The sequence below is a fragment of the Tyto alba genome, unplaced genomic scaffold, assembly GCF_018691265.1.
Source record: "Tyto alba isolate M040663 unplaced genomic scaffold, T.alba_DEE_v4.0 Super-Scaffold_26, whole genome shotgun sequence".
NCBI lineage: Eukaryota > Metazoa > Chordata > Aves > Strigiformes > Tytonidae > Tyto > Tyto alba.
Genome location: NW_024881300.1, coordinates 4,339,675 through 4,360,546, shown reverse-complemented (window position 1 = coordinate 4,360,546; position 20,872 = coordinate 4,339,675). Strand labels below are relative to the sequence as shown.

At 37.8% G+C, this 20,872-nt stretch overlaps 1 protein-coding gene across 2 annotated transcripts in view; it reads left to right on the top strand.

Moving 5' to 3' along the window:
- Positions 1 to 20,872, top strand: part of SLC6A2 (solute carrier family 6 member 2) — a 78,672-nt gene that overhangs the window by 33,847 nt on the left and 23,953 nt on the right. For both annotated transcript variants that reach the window (XM_032998575.2, XM_042797731.1), the window contains 6 exons: positions 7,741 to 7,879; positions 8,698 to 8,832; positions 13,273 to 13,376; positions 15,960 to 16,084; positions 16,822 to 16,934; positions 20,078 to 20,206. In XM_032998575.2, coding sequence (XP_032854466.1) covers positions 7,741 to 7,879; positions 8,698 to 8,832; positions 13,273 to 13,376; positions 15,960 to 16,084; positions 16,822 to 16,934; positions 20,078 to 20,206 — 745 coding nt within the window. The remainder of the gene's footprint in view (positions 1 to 7,740; positions 7,880 to 8,697; positions 8,833 to 13,272; positions 13,377 to 15,959; positions 16,085 to 16,821; positions 16,935 to 20,077; positions 20,207 to 20,872) is intronic.

The following is a 20,872-nucleotide window of genomic DNA, read 5'->3' as shown; positions in this document are numbered from 1 at the left end:
ACTGCACAGGCATATTTAGGAAGTGTTTGGGTGCATTGTTTACACATCCATAGTCTGAGACTAACATATTTGCATCCCTATACCTTGTATATTTATTTTTTGACTGTGTTGACTTTTTTGGACCCAGCTAAGTAACTCGACTTTTTCTGACTCAGTGCACAGAAAATTATGGTACCAGTATTTATGTGCATAAAATAAAAACAGCTATTCCAAATGCTTACATGTGCAGCTTTGAAATTTACTTTTCACGTATGTTCACATCTTCACATTTGTTGACCATTTACTTACATAAACAGAAAACAAAATGAAATGCGAGTACAGTGAAAGTCAATCCATATAAGTGTGCGCACATGTTCTTGGGCTTTGGACAGATTTATGGAAAGTATTCCTAAACTACAACACGCCTTTGTGTAGCAAGTCCAGAAGACTGGAAGAATGACCACTTTGCCAACTTAAATTTGAAGGGGGGAGGTTTGTGAGATATTGCAAATGTCAGGAGCTGCACATTATGCTGCATGCAATTGGCTTGCTGTGTGCTAACTCGCAGGAAGAATTCCAACTGCTTATCTTTACATACAGGATCCTATATAGTTTGGTAGTGGCACCAGGCTCTGAGCAGTAATTACAGCAGCCGAGGTCAGTGCTGCAGCACCTCCTCTATACTACCTTGCATTTGAAACCCTTGGAAGCAGAAGCAAAGCCTTTCTCAGTGGAACATCTCTACCTGCACATATTGCTCAAGATAAAGCCAATAAAGGTGTCACGCACAAGAAAACACCCATTTATTTGTATTTACCCATTTCTCATCAAATGTTCTCTATAACACACTACTGACATAGTATCACCATTGGTGTTTTGTGCGTTGCTTCCTATAGCTGAAGTGTTTGCTCATCCAGAACTACCACATCTAAGCATTAATCCGTTAAAAGGTAGTAAATTTAATCTCACTGTGTAAAGGAACCAGCATTACAACAAATGAAAAACCATAAAGTGAGCATTCATTTGTTTAAACGTGTCAGTGATCCTTCAGTTTGTGGTGCATGGGCCTATTCCTATGGTTGACTTTCTTCTGGCAACTTTGTGTCTTTTCATGCTGCTCTTCTGAAATAAGTAAAACTTCCTGAAAGCTCAATAGCTTCTTTAGAGAGGCTGGGGCTCTTCTTTCATGACCCTCCTGTCTAGGGCAGTGCCTGGCCCATTGACGATGCTGACTGAAACACCATTTAACTTGCCAACTAAGGGCTGGGGCAGCTGGGAGCACGTGTGCTCTAACTGCTTTGCCATGTATCCTCAAACTATAACCTTTTTTCAGGAGTTCGGTATTCATTAGACCTACGGAGGGGTGAAATTCAAGCATTTTCACTCCATCTGCAAATGTCAGTATAATGGGTTTAACAGCAGATTTTGAAAATCTCTTTTCAGAGTTCTGTGCAGACTTGAATGTACCCAAGTGGGGCACGAATATCAGGGGAGATCAGAATTATGAAGTTAATGCGAGAATTAAGCTGGGTAAAGACTTCGGTGAGTTGAGATAAGCATTCTCAGTGAATGAAAAGTTTAGTCCTAGTGGCCACGTATCATTTCATTCAGCATAAATAATAATTTATTATATTCCAGCCAGGGTGCCACTGGTAAAGCATCTTTCTGTAAGCGATTCCCAAAATCTAGCTCGGAAGTCCATTACACAGCTCCATTCTCCAACACAAGGGGGAGCTGAAATATCTTGAGAAACAGAAAAGCCAGGACAACCAAGGTGTTGGCAAAAGGCAACTTGGTCCCCAAGAGGGCTCTTGACGGAGCACCCAGAGGCACCCAAGCAGCTCAGGCGGCAGCTCTATGTGTGGCAGAGCTGGGTCTGAGCCAGGCTATCCCTGGTGCACTGCTGACTTCGTGCGGAGCCACTCTGCCACCTCGAGCCCCAGAATGACAGTGAGGAGACTCTGGTGTTCAGTGGGCATGGAGCCACCTCAGCTCTGCAGGGTTCATACCACGTGCTCAGCCCCAGACTGCTGTGATACACATCTTGTGGAGACAACTTGCCATGGAGACAGTACACCTGAATTTAAGCAGTGCTGTACCTGAAGTAAAAATACCTGGAGCCTGGCAAACTTTTTTCCAAAAGAACTCTATCCACACCTGCTTAATGCAATAGCCTAACCTTCCATAGATAAAAAAACAAACCACATTTTATACTCTGAAGGAAACTGGCAGCAATGATGACTGAACTATGGTTTCCCAAATCTATAACACAAGAGATGCATCTAGGAGAGCCTTCTCATTGAGCATGATTATCATGCTTCAAATTGCCTTCTAAATTGAATATGTAATTTAATTTCTATAGATTGCACATGGTATACACTGACAGTACTTTTAGCATCTTCGATCTACAATTTGAATTAAGTTTTAAATCATATAAAACTAGTCTAACTACTAGAATAGGGAATAGAGCTCAGGGGACCAGGACTATATCTATTTATATCTTATCCAATTTGTTGATACTTACTCTATGCAAGTGATTTGGGTTTGATCCCATAAAAGTAGCTACTAATTTTTAGAAATACTTAGAAGATCTTAGAAGTACTTAAGTTTTCAGAAGTAACTAACAAATACATTTGTTAGTTAACATACTGATTTGCTGACAAGTTGATGACATTTCTGCAATCTGAACAAACCTGATAGAGCACATCTAAAAATTGTTTAGATGAATGACACCCTTCAATTGATCACATCAAATTTAGGCAAATAACTTTTGCCTTTAATAACAAGAGAAAGAATGAGTCTATAGAGCTGTATAATCATATTTGGATTGAAACCTAAAATTATAATTGATTTGAGAATGGAAAAATGAAGCCTTCTCCAAGACCTTTAACTTAATCTGTTTGTATAAAACCTAAATTTCCAAAATACAATCATGTGCATCTGCCTAGGGATGAATAATACAAAAGGCTCCTTAAAAAGTCCTTAGAAAGAACCAGTCTGACAAAAAAGTCTAGGAGAATTCTACACCCAGAACTCTTATCCCCTGTTTTCTGGCTATGGATTAAATGTTTTGGAGTGAGCAAGATACAGAGTAATTTTCAGATCACAACCCTTGGCATTTCTTTTTCGTCCAGTTTGGCTCCCTGTTTATACTCAAATACTCACCACTTCCATAAAGAGTATGTTCTGAATTGCTCAGTAGAGACAAAGCAAAGGTTTATAATAATCCTTATTTTATAGGTGCGAACACTAAATCACAGAGAAGAATTTACTGGTTCCAACATTACCTATTATTAGAACTGTGACTGGATCCTTCATTTACTGAGTCCCACTGAGCAGCCCTGCCGCCTCAATATTTTGTCTTTAGTAGGGTTTATGTGTGAATACCAAACAGCTGGGCTTCTTGTTGGCTCTTTGTGATCTGACACCAAATTAAAGAGGACCCAAGTGCTACACGATGACAAAACAGAAGACAGATGTACCAGCAAATGAATAGCTGTTTGCTGGTTTCAACAGAGCTGAACTATTTCTTTTTAGCTGAATAAGGTGTGGAAGTAAGTCAAGAATTGGTGCCAGAGTTATCAGGTGACATGGGGAATCTTCGCAGCAGAGAACACAGGGAGGGAGAGAATGAGGAGAAATCTCCCAAAGAGAGAAGCCAGAATGTCTGAACGCAGCTTCAATGTGAAATCCCTTCACATTCCTGCTCCTCTTGAAGATAGGCAGAAGACTCTTGGGACCCATATTTACAGCGATGTACAGTCTCCTCGAAGTCACTGCAACTGTAATTTACACTCCCCTGCATGGAAAGCAGTCTTAGCATAAATCAATCTCCTTTGCACAAATCCCTGATTTAAAAAAAAAAAAAAAAAAAAAGTGAATTTCTTATCTCTAGTGCATATTCTTTGATTCTTGGTGCTCTACTAACTAAATATTGCTAAACCTCTGACTAGAATATCAGAAAACTTAATTTATTAGCTGCTCTTGTATATTGCTCATCATAATATAATAGGTCCCTGTTCTACTTTGTGTCAGCCCCATCTGTTACTGTTTATTCTTAATCTTTCCCCCATAACATTTTCTTCTCCTTTTTGCACGTATTTCTCATCTAGTTCCATTTTTTTCTCAATAACAACAATCTGCAGGCAAAATACTGATTCTAGTTGTCTTAGTGCCTCTGATTTTTCCTTTCTTTCTGACTCAGGGTTCTGAATCATGAGTTTATTTTGTTTGCAGAATTGGACAAATATCTATATACTTATGAAACAGGAATTACTTTCAGAAGCTTTTACTTAAGACATTCTGAGTAACTTTGGACATCATTTAAAGAAGTTGTCAGACAACAGAGGCTGATACTGTTTGGTGCTGTGTCTCCTTTGGTTCCCTGGCTTAGGGATTTAACAGAGAGCATGTCTATGGCTTCTACATGTCTTTATAGCATTGGGAAATTGGACAATCCTGCAGCTAGTGAAGTTAACCTCAAATCAGGAATGGATGTTGACCATGTTGCATTATTCTGCTGTAGAAAAAGACTGAAAATTCAGGTGTTTTGACCTCAGAGTTTCCTGAATGGGGATTTCTGTAGTATCTCTTACTTAACATTTTCCTCTTTGTGGCCAGTATAAGGGAAGTGACAGAGCATGATCTAAAGGAGCCAGTCAGGGATTTATCACTAAACCTGCCTTAGCATAGACAGGCTAAAAACAGCCTCAGCTGTTCCTGAAATAAGTACTCCTTGATGTCAAATAACTGTGGCATAATTCAGCTAACTGGATTTTCTATAGCATCACTGATGTATGCTAACCTGAATGAACATGATGAATGCAAGGTTCTTTTCAAATTTGCCCTTCTCCAAAAATGACTGTTTTTCAAAGAACATTACAGATCTGTATCCTTCAAACCAAGAAGGTTTACTCTGTCTATTACTATGGCTACTGCTTCTCTCCTCCATCTCTTCAGAAGTCAGCACATCTTAACCTAAATTGCAGTCTAGCACTAGATCTTTTATACTTTATGGCACTGCTGGAACAGAAATGTAGCTTCTAGTATGTAAATATTCTTCACCTACTTCTCAGCAACCATCAAAAAGGGCATCTTTTGGAAAGCTTCTATGACTTATCTTCAGAGGTCAAAGGAAAACAAAAAAGAAAAAAGGAAAAGGAAGCAAAACCTGCCAGAATTACAGCTCAGGAACAGCAGCTGCCTATGCAGATTTCCTTGCTTAGCTGCCCAGTTACACAGCTGTTTTGACTGGTTACAAAAGTATTTTTCTCTGCCTGTTTTATGATACTTTACCCTGATTATGGGAGCAGAACTCTTGGAATGGAGATTCTCCTGGAAGTCCTGGGAATCCCACATTTGAAATGGCAGTTCTGGCAAGTGTTCCAAACAGCAAGACACACTGCTAGCTGCTTCTTGGAAAGCAAACACAGAAGGAAGCAGGCTTCTTTACAAATCCAGGAAAATATTTAGGCAAGAAGAATAAATAGTTAAATGGGCACAAAGAATGCAAATTCAGATTCACTTTTTCTGAGTAGATATCCACATACCATAATCCAAAGGACTTTATTTATAGCATGCAGCTCTGATGGAGATAGCAGTGTAACTGTGATAGCAGAGATTGCCAAAACGGTCCCAAGATCCTGGACAGATGTTCTGATCAGAAGCCTGTGAAGCTTTTCCTGGCTATACTTATCACTGTCAAGGTGGTAAATTTAGAATGGAATCAAGAATCCTTGCCCGGGATTTCCTTACACCTGTGGATCCTCTGGCCAATTATACTTTATTAGCAGAAATACAAGTAGATTTCATTCACACTCTGAGCAAAAGTTGAATGAGACCTACCTATTTATTTACATTTAATTAGAGAGAATAGGTTTTTAGATAAGATATCAAGAAGTCTGCCTCTATGTTTTACTGTTTCCACAGGTAACGGCAATATTGTTATATAGCTCTATTGCTATAAGTGAGTTAAACTCACTTCATACTTTCTAATTAGGAGTATTCTTGAATAATATGGCACAAGCACATGGTCACTACCCTTTTAATGCCTCACTTGTTATTGGTCTTATAATGCAACAGAAACAGATCACCTGCTTAGTTTAGGAGAATGCTTTCTACAAGTATCTTCTACCCAGCCTGGGATTAATCATAGAAACAATTCAAAAATACAGCACTTCTTTTTAAACATGAGAAACTACAGAGCAGAACTATTACAATTCTTAGCTGATCCTATCTGGATGCTTTAGGGATCATAAGGGAATTATATGCAACTCTCTCATATTACTAGTTCTAATGGGCCTTAATTTTCCCAGCATGTTTCTACAGTTTAAGTAGTACAGAGACATTTTTCAGTTTTCCTCATTTAAGTTGACACAGGCTTGCCCTGTCTTGGAACTTATCCAACTATCTCATACATCTCGGACTTGATAAGTGCTTCAGTTAATTCTGAAGCCATCTAGCTAGTAAGAGATTGTACAGGGACAGCCAATGGGGCTAGAATGAGTCTCCTTAGGCTTTAGTCTCTACATGTCTGCAAAATCATTCAAGGCAAATAACTCAATGATTCAGTTTCTCTAAAATGCACTTAACTTCATAAAACATGTCAAGGTCCTCCAGTGAAAAGGGCTTCTTTGATTTGTTTATACTATCATGGTGCTAAGAGAAGCCAACAAAGATCAACTTTCTATTTTACCCAAGCAGTTCATAGCAAATAAAAGGTGATAGAGAAAGGGGAGGAGACAAGGGAAGGTCGTGACCATTTTATCTGAATGAGCACTGAAACACTAAGAAATTGAATCCCTGAGCCAGCATCCTGTAGATCTGTATCAGAATCAGGAGTTAGCTCTGCAATTCACCTCTAGTGCAGGGCTCCAGTGACAATGCCATTTCTCTTTACAAACACAGCTTTCAGTAAAGCAAAATATTTCTGCATCTTCTACATTTGTAAAAGCATCGAGAGATACTTCAATAGCATAGAACTGAGTTAAAGGAAGGGAGATACACTCTCCCATATCCCTGTGGCACACAATGTGTTTTCTCAACTCTAATTGTAGATATCACCAGTCATGAGGACAAATACTCTTTTCTACACTTCAACCCATTTCACTGTGTAGATCTCAAGAATTTCCTCTGCTGTCAATCCACTGTCTCAGTGAACAACACAGAGCACTGTATCCAATTTAAATTTACCATTTGTTGCTCCTCCTATCCAAACACTTTTTTTGCAGCTTCACAATACTCTATTTAGAAAGAAATTTAAAGTAACTTTGGAACTGCTCCAGTTGCAGGAAGCCAGCTGTTTGCTTATCTAGAATCACAAAACAATTTCAGTTGAAAGAGGTCTCTGAAGGTCATCTAATACAACTTACACAAAGCAAGGCTAACTTCAAAGGTAAATTAGTCTGCTCAAGGCCTTCACTGGCCAAGTTTTAAAATCTCCAAGGATGGAGATTCATGCAGCCTCTCTGGGCATCTGTTCAGTGTTCAAGCAAGAATCAGTGAAAGACACTTCCAAAATCCCCAAACGCTTCCAGTGAAGGAGGAAGTGCTAAACAGCCACTGATGGGCCAAGTGAGACCATAAAGGCATTGTGGGAAGAAGCACAATACATGGCTTCACAAAACAGATTTCACTAACTGCTAAGGATGTCAGTAGGGCAACTACTACTGCAGTCCAGCATCCATTTCTGCTGCTCACAGGCTGAGGTATGTAAAAGCCTTTCTCCCCGGTGACTTCGCTTTGTTTCTATCTGGTATGTAGGCGAGGAGTTCTGCACCTGCATGAAAGCCGCGGAATCCATGACCTTGGTTTGCCTCGCTGGCAACTTTCCCTCTGCCTCTTGGTGGTGGTAATCATTCTTTTCTTTAGTCTGTGGAAAGGCGTGAAGACTTCAGGAAAGGTAGAGCTAATATTGTCCTTCTATCTTGACTACATTCTTTGTCTGCTTTAAGAAGTCTCCTAATTTTAGAAAGCGAGACACTAAATCACTGCTTCTGAGGATCCTCAGGGACCAAACCATGTGAGAGGCCTTCATATATGTGCAGTGGAAATACACATTCCTGATTCAGCCTTTATTTTACTTATAAGTTTTGCTTGTGTGATGCTGCAACTGGAAATTTTATTAGCATATTATTTTCAATTCAAGGTTAGTGGTCTCATCCAGAAAATATTCTGAAAGACTTTAAATTGTCTGAAATGTGCCTTCCATTCTTAAACAAATGTACAAATGTTCCAATGGTTTAAGATGCTTTGGTTTTATTATATAAAATGCCATGACAAGGGAAATATCTGATGAAAGTAATTTGAAATTACTCTTTGATATCCCTCAGAAAACACCTCAACAGAAATTCTAGGGTTGGATGCATCTGAGAGTTTTTTGTACATTTTCATGAAAGTATCACCTAGCATCAGGCAATGGCTGCACTGGTTTAGTAAACAAATATATAGCTGAAGGGCTAATCAGCAATATAACGCACACTGGTAAGCTATAATCACTCCTAGTCTTCCGCTTGTTAAAACTGTCTCCTACTGCTATCTGTAAACATACATATTTAAAGATTTATGACACATAACAGCATTTTCCCCCAAGACATCCTATAAAGAGTTTCTCCATCAAACTGAATGGACAAAACCAAGGAAGTGACAGCTCTATTTTTCACACATTCTTAAATCTTCTGCAACAGCTGATTAACCGTTGTTAACCTCTGTTGTCTGCAGGTTGTTTGGATAACAGCCACTTTGCCTTATGTTGTGTTATTTGTCTTGTTAATACATGGAATAACCCTGCCTGGTGCATACAATGGAATAAATGCATACCTGCACATAGATTTCAGAAGATTAAAAGAAGCCACAGTAAGTGTACTCTTCTGCTCTCATTCTCTTGCTATTATTAAACCTGTTGTCCCCTGTTATTAAAACGGAAGATATTAGAGCTAATTTCTGAAATTTTATATCCACATTTCTGCTTTTGCATAAGCACTAGCGCACTGTCCCCGACAGTCTAAGTTTCCAACCCTCTCTGTAACAGGACTATCTCAGCCTGAACCCACACTGTTCTGATCACAAATAACTTGTCGGAGGGCAGTTTCAGGTGCAGCAGTCCCTTAAAAAAGTCCATGCTTTGACTGTGCACCCTGTAAATTGCGGTATCCTTTATACATGAAAATTGAGTCATGCAAAAATTTAGTTCTCAAAAGGCTAAGAATTCCCTCAGGAAGAAGATTTTGCCTTTTGAATCACTAGGTTAAATATTAACCTGGTAAACAAAAACCCTTACTAAACAAACTAAATCCGGACTAACTCACCTAATCAAATCTTGGTTCTTCGTACGAATGAGATTTTCAACAGTATGGTGTTCTTACCTTACTATTGAAAGTAATGTACGTTTCACTGCATCACTTAACAACATTGCAAGACATCCTCATTAAATATATCCAAACCAACTCAATTTGTGGAGCACCTTGGGACTAAGAATTATTTCATCCATTGTAAAGAAAGATCTACGAGTATAGTCACTAACTCACAAAATTACCAGTATTTCAGACATATGAAGAACAATGATCTGGTGACTACCAAGAGATCTTACCACTGTGCTATTCTAAAAATATCATAAATCATTTATAAAACAGTGGTGTGTCTGTGGGTGGGTCATGAGGTCATTCAAATGGTTACAATACTGAAAAGCGAGGACATAGTTCTACTGAAAGGAAATGAACAGTCTCGAAAATGAGCAGCTTTCAGAGATGTCTGTAGTCTTTATATAGTTGCACTGTACATTTCCTATGCATTCTATCTTGCCTTTTCCTGAATAATTACAAAGACCTTGAGTGTTTGAATACAGACCTATTTTATACACTCTTAGCAAAAAAATCCTTCCTTGGTTTTGTAATATTAAATTTGGAAACTGGCATTTCTACAACAACCCAAGTTATCACCAGAACTGAGACCCCCATCTCACTCTGTTTTGGAATAGTCAAACTGAATTTCAGATATGGGACTGTCATCCACCTTTGTCACCAAGGCAGTAGCCTACTCAGTAGTTCACATATATGCATACACATAAATACAAAGAAGCAAGGATGAACAAAGGACATGCTTAAATTTTTCTTATATATTTTAAGTGCTATTTGGAAAAAAACATCACAAGTTCAACTAGATGTCGACGGAGCTGTGCCAGCTTGCATCAGCTCAGAATCTAGGCCTCCATAATCATAGCTGCCTTCGGCTTTTGGAAGGATATTCCTTGCACTGCTCCTTCTTGGCTTAGTATTTCTGCAGCTGCTATTTGGATGATCCTAAAGTTATTTGTTTCTAAAACTAAATTTTCCAGACAACAACAAAGTTTCTCCAGAATAATAGAAGACTAAAGATCTATTATAAGGAGAAGTTTCACAATCTGTTTTGTCACATCAGCCTTTCTCCTGCTCTGAGACTGGGATACCTGCTGCTGCAATGGCCTTGTGTGCTTAATCTCTTTTCTCAGGCTCCAAAGAATAGACTCCTGCTTCAGTTCTATGCCAATGCGCTCCCGAATCTTTCCGATTTACGATTTTTTTTTTTTTTCTCTTAGATGAAGTGTCTAAGAGAGAGACGTATTAAGTCACAAACATTAGTGACCTACAGAGGGCTCTGCCAATGCTCTCCTGAGATGTTAGAACATCCTGATCAATGTCAAGGTCTGCCTCATTTTATAGGACCACATACTGCACAGAACTGAGCAAGCCCTGAGGCACATCAATTTTCAGGGATATTAAATCCACAATGGGTATCACTATAAAGAGGAGAGAAAGATATTCACCTGAGGACCTCTTAGCTAGACCAATGCCTAGCTATGTTCCTTGATGAAAGTCCAGGAGCTACAAAGCCACAATACTGATGTCGACTGCATAAATGGATACATTACACACCTGTGTAAAACAGCAGCTATTCTGTTAAAGGAATCAGCATTAAATGCAGAGTTAAATCAGACACAAGGAAGACACTTGCTCTTCCATACACCTTAACAAGTTTCCTGAAGATTATGTAACATCTGGAGGTGCACAGAATGTTTCCACTCCGCACATCACAAGAATTCTTTAAATCCACATACACAAGAAAGAGTATGCACAAAAGTTATAATGGCATTTAAACAACTGTGAAGAAAGCTGGAAAGATTGATGACTGTCTCCAGTAAAATGTTTCAGTGCATATAAAAACAATACACTACCATAAAATATATTAGAATATGCTTCAATCAGATGACATTCAGCTGAAGTGGACAGAGAACATGAGCATAAACTGCAGAAGAACCAGCCCCACTGGGTGTTTCACAGCCTGCTTTGTTATAACAAAAGGAATGTTCTGCATTTAATCTTAGTTCCAAAGGAATTTCTGGCTTCTGTTCTTTTTTCCCTTCACCTTGATCTTCTCAAATTGTTTCCTAATCAGCTACTATGAGCCAAGACTCTTATGCAACAGATACTTAAACATATGCATAACTCCTTTGGTAGGCAGCAGGTGCTAACCTCTTATTTGAATCAATAGGACTTAAGCACATGCTTAATGGTGCTTAAATAGTAAGAAAGGGAAAGTATAGTGAGTACAACTCCACTGGCAAGACACAAAAGAGCTAGAGAACCCCTAAAAACAAGTGCCTTATGGTGGCAGCATGCAGATCTAGTTATAGTTTAAGCAAAATCTATTTTAAAAAATTTCAGAAACCTCATTAAGAACACAAGTTATCATAAGTTTTAAAAAACAAGAAAAATTATAAGAGGCTTTGTACCCCTCCTTCTTCACTCATCCGCATAAACACTCTTCAGAGTACAACCCTATTCGATCTCAACCTTTGTGTGGAGATAAAACATTAAGATGTAACTGGGTATGCAAAAGGAATGATCAAGGAATGAATTTTACAAGATTGTTTTGCTATTTAGTAGAAGAAGTCCATGATACCTAAAAGCCCTGTACGAACTGTAGTTAGAGAAAAATCATATCCACCTATATCCACTAGTTTGCAATAAACACATGAAAGATAACATGAAGAACAATCTATTAAGTAATTAACTCTCACCAGTTCATAAAATTAAGTTTCTCTACAAATCCAGAGTTCAATAAATGGTTCACAGTCTTCAGCAAGCAGTAGTTGAAAGCATCTATCATCTATGTCGAGAAAAAAGTAGATCACTAGCATAAGTGCTTTCATATATCATGTCAGAATGGGATAAGGCAACCTTTTTCTTCCCACTGGGCCAAATGTGATAGCTCAGCATTAAAATCCCAATGCAGCTGGAGCTCATAAACTGCTTAGATCTGTTAGAAAGCTGCTGCTGAATAGATACATTGGATCTCATTTTGTTGAGATGGATGGAGATGAAATCCAGTGCTTTTTGCAGTCTTGAGCACTTGGCAGATATAATCAAACAAAATTTCATCTTGATAAATGTTGAGTATTATTCACTCCAATGACTTCATTACCTTTCTTGAAGATGCTTGTTTAGGTATTTCTATGTACAACTGAATAAATGAAACCCTCATTAACCACAGTAGGCTATTTTCAGGCTTCTGATTCAGGAGACCAGCACTGTGGCATTGTTCCTGACTGCTGTCTGCACATCCTGAGTGGATGTTGGGCTGGAAGGTCACTTTAGAAAATGTTACAGCATTAAAAACATGTTTTCCCTAGTGGGAAATTCTTAAAATGACCAAGCTGCATCTCAACTGAAATCTAATGACTATCACAAGAATAACTCCTCTTCCAACTCAGTGGGAAAGGTGACAGATAACCTACCCACTTCTGTTCACAGCATGTCAGTCGTGTTTTGGCTTCTGAAACAAGAAAGCATCATATAAAGTGTACCAACAGTCCCATGAAGAAAGCTCTCTTATGGGAAAGAGTCCTGTAACTCTTGGCCCATTAACTATTTTTAATTTTCTGGTTGTACATTCCAAACTAACTTGGAACAAGAACTATTGGAAGTGTATTTCTGTCACCCGAGAGAAAAAACATATAATCATTTCAGTACTCAGTAAAAGCTCAGAACTGCAGATTCAACTGGTACACCCCACTGGAGCAGCAGGGTGCAGGCACAGCAAACTTGACCACTGCTTTGGCCCTTACCCTTTCGGGTTAAGCCATTCCAGACTGTGACTGTACTCCATGTGACATCTCATGGGGGTTGAGAAGCACTTACACTCCCATAAGCACGAATGCTCATAATTTTTCAAAAGCCAGCTGTCTTGTATACTTCTTGCATTTCCCTGATACATCTTTTGGACTGAACTGACACTGACAATGTTGGTGTCATTATGCAGGTATGGATTGATGCAGCTACTCAGATATTCTACTCCTTAGGAGCCGGGTTTGGCGTTTTAATTGCATTTGCCAGTTACAATAAGTTTGACAACAACTGTTACAGGTAAGACAGCCTATTCTTTCATTACTGCTTCAGAATTAAACTATTTTACTCCAACTGCAGCTGGAATGAGTACTGTCTTTTTATCTTCAGTCATTTATTAATGATGGTGGTCAGTTTTGTGTAGACATAGCAACCAACTCAAATCTTGAAACACTGCTTTCCTTATTGAAACTTTAGTAACAGGAACCTGCCAAGATAGCTGCTATACAGCAAAACAGAACGGGATTGGGTTTGGACTTTAGACAGCTGTGTAAACTGTGCTTGTGTTTGCCTTTCAAAAGTACCATTAAGTGCAACAGTGAACACAGGACGAAATCTTATTGGTCCAAGAACTAAAAGCAGAACTATTCCAGTTTCCAGGAGTGTTTCTGTGCTTTGGGATTATATTTCTGATATTTTATGTTGAGCTCCACTTTAGGAATGCACTTTAAATAAAGTTAGCTTGTAAGTGTTTTGCTGAATCACTGCCATGGAAAATCAACCAGAACTGCTCTGTACCTTCTGAGAACTTACAACATTTAGAACTGTTGTTAACATTCCACTGTGGAATGAAAACAAGCATCGCTTTAAATTTTCCCATGAAATATAAATTCGGAAAGTACATGTATTATAAATATATTGCGAACCAAAGGATGGCAAAAAATTATTAAAGTGAAAAGATACAAGAAAATATATAGATGTGAACTGCCTTAAACAGATTGAAAACCAAAATCATGGAATACTTCCACTGACTTCAGAGAGCTTTGTACTTAACCTAGAGCAACTTTAAGTTGCCAGATGATTATTTGCAGTAGGTAATAATACCAGATTTGAGAACCCTTCAGTTAGAATGCTAGCCATAGCAGTCTTCCAAAATAACATTTATCATTTTCTACAAGTAATTTTGCATTAATCTTATAGCAGCTCCTTATATAATTGCTTCTCTTCTGTGTTAGAATTTTGCTCTGAAATGGAAAAAATCCATCTGAAACTAAGAAAGCACCACAGACCATACGTGAAATCATATTATTTAGTTCTTAGCTTACTATATTTGTTAAATGTTGCTTCAAAAGCCTTGCCTTCCCTGTAAGAGTAATTTGTGGTTTCATTAAATACCATGTTTCAGTTCAGACCATAAAAACAAGCTTCAATTCAGTAGCATTTCCAACACTTATAAATATCCTTCTTTCGGTCAAATAACTCTTTAATGTGCTGACATATTTTGTTCAAAAGGCTTGGTTGAAACAGCACAAATTCAAAGTAGTACTTTTTCCAAAGGCCATGACTCAGCACTGTACTGTCCCATGTATGCCTCAACACACCTTCCTTGAGAGGAATAGTGTCAATAAATGTAAGCTAGGGTAACAATACTGAAAGTCAGGGCCAGAAAATATGAAAACCTGTACTTAAATTATTATCTAATTTTACATGCAAAATAGCAGAAGCTATCTCAGTTCAGTTTAGGAGATAAGCGTCCCATAATCCAGTCACTGAGTAAGCAAAAAGAAGCATTATCCACCTGCAAAAGAATGTTTTTCAGTTGTGGGAAACAAGAAATACTGTTGCCATTTTATCAGTGACAAATACCTAGCAATTTTCTTTTTTTATAACTAAAAAGACTTTGAGTTTATGGGTCCAGTCTGGTCCCTCTTGATCCTACAGCTTTCCCCCAGGAAAACACTTTAAGAATCGCAAGACATAAATCCTTCAATATTATAAAGTAATATAAGGAAGAAGATAAAGTTTTGTGCATGACACCTATGCTTTTTTGGGTAGTGTAACTGATGAAAGGAAATCATATTTACTTACTGCTTATTAAATCACTGTTTGGCATTACTGATGTTCACAGAGCCATGTTCTCTGTTCTAAAAGCCACAGGCTGCAAAAGATCCCATACAAGAGACTGTGAAGATTAGGTAGACATCTGAAGATGTATGGCCTACTTATCTTCAAGCAAGATTTGGTAATAGGGATTATTAATACCCAGGAAAACTCATACATCTATCATAATACCATGGCAGATTGATTAAAACCACAACTTTGTACAATCATTACCGTATGATGCACATTGGACAACATTTAACCTTTAAACTAATTTCATTACTGTAACAATCTCCTAAAGAAGAGTTGTATTTTTTTCAGAAAAACCTAGCCAGCTTCATAGGTGAAGGGACCTCATTACAGACTAAGGATGATTATCCAGGGCCATCTGAATGGCAACACAGTTTGCTAAAAATGCACTCCTGGAGTTGTGTGAAAATACTCCTAAATATCTGCTCACACGAATTGATGAATAGTAAGGCTCTTTCACTACAAGCTACTGTCTTGCTATGTTGCAACTACTAGCTAGGATGGTGACATTACTCTTTAATACCTTAATATTTAATACAGCTTTGTTGATTTTTTTTTTGACCAGAACTCGATTTTAAATCAAAATATTAAACAGAAGCAGGTAGTTTCCTAGCAGAGCGTGATGATACGAGATTTGCACAATTGGCAATTTCACAAGAACCTTCCTATCGCTATAAAACAATCCCCATCTAGTTCTTAAAGTGGTTTGTTTTTTTTCTTTTTTCACTGGGCTGTTCTTCTCTCCATCATTAGGGATGCTCTGCTGACTAGTACCATTAACTGTGTCACAAGCTTCATCTCAGGATTCGCAATTTTCTCCATACTGGGCTACATGGCTCATGAGCACAAAGTTAAAATTGAGGATGTAGCCACTGAAGGTAGGAGGTTAATTTTATACTAGTTTTATCCCCCTTTTTATCCACCATTTTTTTGTGAATGTGTTTATATTTGTTTCAGAAAAGTGTGAAAATCCTATGGACGTGACCTGAATTAACTTACTTGGAACTAAAACTTTGTGTGTAAATGCCTTTCAGAAATGCGAACTGTAAATGGTGTTGACACATCTCACCTCTACCGAACTGAGGTTCCCAAACATCTCCCCCCTCACATGTTTAGCCTGTGCAACAAACGGGCATTTACTACTGCATCGTATCTTGCAAAAGTATTGCTGTTCAGTGCCATTGGTTACTCGTTTGGACGTTCTGGTTAGCTCAGCTGTGGAGTCCTTTCACTGGTAACGTTTCACCCATGATTTCAGTTCCTGTATCCATCATCACATCAAAGAGTTCTCCTGCCACACAGTGGGGTCCACATCCACACGGTTCCTTCTCTACTACATAGCTGAAAAATAGCTAGTAAGATTGCAAACCCCCTAAAAGATTAGCAGAAGTGGAAAAGAACAGGATAGATTTTTTTTTTTTTTTTAATACAAGACTATGAGTACCTTATTAAGGCATTTTGGATATATTTCTGGTATAATGTAAATTTTATTTTAAGAGGTACTCAGAGTGTGATGTGGATTGACATAAAAGTCAACTTAGTCATAATTTTAAAATGAACACTTTTGTGAAGCTAAGAAACATCATTTAGTAATACTTCTTCCTTTCTATTTCAGGAGCTGGTTTAGTTTTCATCCTCTATCCAGAGGCAATTTCAACTCTTTCAGGATCTACGTTTTGGGCTGTGGTATTCTTCATCATGCTCCTTACTCTTGGCATTGACAGTTCTGTGAGTAGTTTATCCTTCTTGCCTTGATATTTTTCCTTTAGTGTTATATTCTGTAACTGGAGAGGTATCAACCTTAAACAGGGGGTTTATTACATTTCCAGTAAGCATTCTGTACATTCACTGAATCTGTTTTCACAGTCACAGCTGACATACCAAGTGTTACTCCTGTCAGTATATTTAAAGACTCACAATATTTAAGAGGTTTAGGAAAAGATCAAATCTTTTACAAGCCTACAAATAATTACTCACTGCTTTTTTTATGACCTTACAGAAGGGCTGTTCATCAACAATTATTACTATTTAAAGGTATAACCCAGCATCAATGCTATGAACTATTACTACTACGAATCTCCAATAAGGTTTTGGAACCCTACTGTCATAACACAAGTCACAGTAAGACATTGAGTAGAGTGGTTTCTAGAAGAGATTTTTACATGTACTGGCATTCATTAATCTGCTCAAAACAATGTCTAAAGGTAGTCTGATTTTTTAATACAAGCAATGATACAGAATTTCCTGTAAATTTAGTCACAATTTTAAAATCACACCAGAATATTTCCATCATGGTTTCATCTTACTACTATCTTACTGTAAAATGCCTAGTTCAATGAGTGCATTTGCTCACTCCATAAGATGATGACTTTTACTATACCATGATATTCAGGATCACAGAAACTTCAGCCCAGAAAAAAGTATCCCAAGTTCCCTAACAAGTTTTGAACTTCTCTGTTCTTGCCAAAGAGGGTCTGAGACATCCTACTACACTTAGTTTAAAGGTCTGGGAAAAACAAACAGGGTCTTTAAGGAATAGCAAACCATGTACAAACATTCATCATTTTTAGCAGGATAGGGGTTTTTTACTTTTCTAAAGCATAGAAGTCTCTTTCGTAGTTCTAAATGTACAGAGCCAGTCTAGGAATTTCTTGATGGTAATGGCAAAAAAAAAAAAAAGTGTTTCCATTGCTTACAACTTCAGCAAACTTCATTCATTTTCAAGGACAAGAAAGGGAAAAAATTAATTGACATGGAGGAGAGCAAAACTAAGAAAAATGAGGCTGCAGCATGAAGCTTTGATAATCATTGGCAAATAGCTGAATGAGATCTTGTGGAGTGAGGTCTGGGCTGTAAAGGTCAGATTCAGGTCTAAATGTTCCCAAAATGTTTGGATTTTTGGATTCCAGCTCAGGTTCAGTGGTGTTTATAACACTGAGATCTGGATCCTTTTTCAAAAGTTTGAGGTACGGTTATATCTGGGTCTGTAGCTTGGCCATTTTTCAACTGTAAGCAAACATGAAGGATGTAAATGAAGGGTTTAGCACAGTGGAAGGGCATGAATGACCAGTAGAAATAGGGCAGAATAAAGAAGAAAATACATGCCCAGAAGTGTTTAGATTCAAAACAGTTAACTTTACAACAACAGTAAATTTAAGGCAAGCTAAAGAAACACTTGAATGACAAAGACACAGAGCTTTAGATTGCAGAACACACCTTTTCTACAAGTAGAGAAAGCTCTTTCTTGTGGTGCTAATTAAAATACTATGAACTGATAAACTGTGGCCAAGTATAGCTCTTTCTTTCTGAAAGGGAGGGATTTGCTTGTTCATATTTTGTTCAGTATTTTTCAACATTTACCTAGGAAAACTCAGATCATGCAGTATTTTTTATGGTGATCTTCTCGACTCCCCCAACATTTGACTGATCAAGTCCCTGGAGGAAAAATAACAATGTTTAAAGCTAAAATTCAAATAATCCCATATCTAAAGAGGAATAATTACATACAAATACTTTTATTCGTGCATATAAGCCTGCACTGGCACAGAAATACTGACATCTGTACAAAAATGGAACTGCCAAAATGTTTAAGCAAAGAGAAATCTGATCATGCAAGTTTAAGCAAGCAACAATGGAAAGGCCAGAAAACGGAACAAATGTTTGCAAACGTTTTTTGGAGTAGGTATCTATCTTGGCATAGGGTAATTAACACGGGGAATAAATGATGGCACATTAAGATGGTCTTTAGGCAAAATAATCCAAGCTGTCTCTTTCCAATTTCAACTTCTCCAAGACCATTTAAATGCCAACACAGTAATAACTTCTGAGAAAATAATATAGTAACCCATCTTAACTGCAGGGCACTCACTGATGCACCCCCCCCCCCCCCCCCCCCAGTAGGAAATACCTACTAGGAAAAACCTACAGTAGGTTTTGGAACATTTTACTCATGAACATTAGTTACCTTTAAAAAATAGCAGGCCCACTGCCCCCAGCAATCAGGAATCATTGAAATTTTAGAGATATAATTCTCTGCTATTGATTTCAACAAGAGATGTTAGTCTCATCATATTCTTATAGGAAAGGTGCAGGCCACGTTAGCACCTGCTAACCGACTATTGTATTGCACCAAGCATTCCAGGTCTTGCCATGATCTTTCAGCATCAGAAAAATCATGTAATCAAGCCTCCCAAAAATATTAAATAAACTTATTTATTATGACAGAAGACTGGAATTCATTTTCACAACTTCTCGGTGGAGGCAGGGCTGGCTGAATGCTTTCATCGGTGGAAAGAAATGTAATTCATAACCACTACATAACTCAGCAAGTTCAATAAAAACTTGGAAAGTACCTTTCCTATATTGCAAAACAATGGCTAATATTCAGCATTAACTTCTAGAAAACAAAGTAAAATTCTTTCATGTTTGTCAAACTGGATGTGGTTAATCAATGGCTGAAAAAAAATCTTTGTTCAGTACATTTCCCCTAGGTGCTTATTGTGTATGTCTTCATATTAGAAATCACTTAAGGAGTTTGGTTACTTAAGCTATCAGCCTTTTCCCCAAAGTATATTAAAATGTATATTATCTTTCCCAAAGCACTGTCTACTTACTATCCTGGTGAGTAGCAAAGGGTCTGCAGGGGATAAGGCTATCAAGCCAAAACCCAAGGCACTTGATGTCCAGATCCCTGACTCTGTTCCTTACCACAAGACAATAAATGATAGCTCAGAATACCAGTGTTTTACAGCTGAAATATCAGAAATCATACAGTGGTTGGGAATTAATTATACAAGCTGCTTTACATTCTTCAATATGTATTTACAAAAGTCAGTAGCGTTTAACCAGAGCTCTTGCCTTCCCTTCCTCAGATGGGTGGAATGGAGGCTGTCATCACTGGCTTGGCAGATGATTTCCAAATTCTGAAGCAGCACAGAAAGCTCTTCACCTTTGGTGTTTCTTTTGGCACTTTCCTACTTGCCCTTTTTTGCATCACCAATGTAAGTACAACAAAATTTTCCATCAACAAGCTACTTTAAACATGCAGTTAACCTCATCAAACAGAAATATGAATAGGGTCGAGTGACTATCTTTGTTATAAATTTTAATTCTTAAACAACTTTATGGCCAGAACATTACTTTTATTCTTATCTACTTGAAGATTCTCTGCTTTTTTGCACAAGATCATTAGCTATCAACTGAATCTACACGTCTTTGTTCTAAAGAACTGTCTGTGCTAGTGTTGTTTTTGTTTCCTTTTGTGTATTTTGGTGGGTATTTAAATCACATTAAATGGAACTGTATGAGTGCTTACTCCTGTGTGAGGAACTAAGAATTTCAAGAGACCAGACCCTCAGTCAACTGGCTATTCTCTTCTTGAAGCAAGTATGAAACAGTCACTTCTTGTGAAAGGAGTTTAGAATAATGATCTCCTCTCCCCCATGTGTTTCTTAATGTTCCTTCATGTACCTAGGTCTTATCTCTTACTATTAACACCATAAAGAGAACACCGATAACTTACTCTGAACATCGAGTAACCTGTATTTATCACTACCATCATTCTGAATTATTTGTCTCATCAGGCTGTTGACAACTAATTAAAGGATGAGAATCACTGTGTTCTAAGTTGGAAACAACTTCCCATTTTTTTTTTTTGAGAAAAAAGC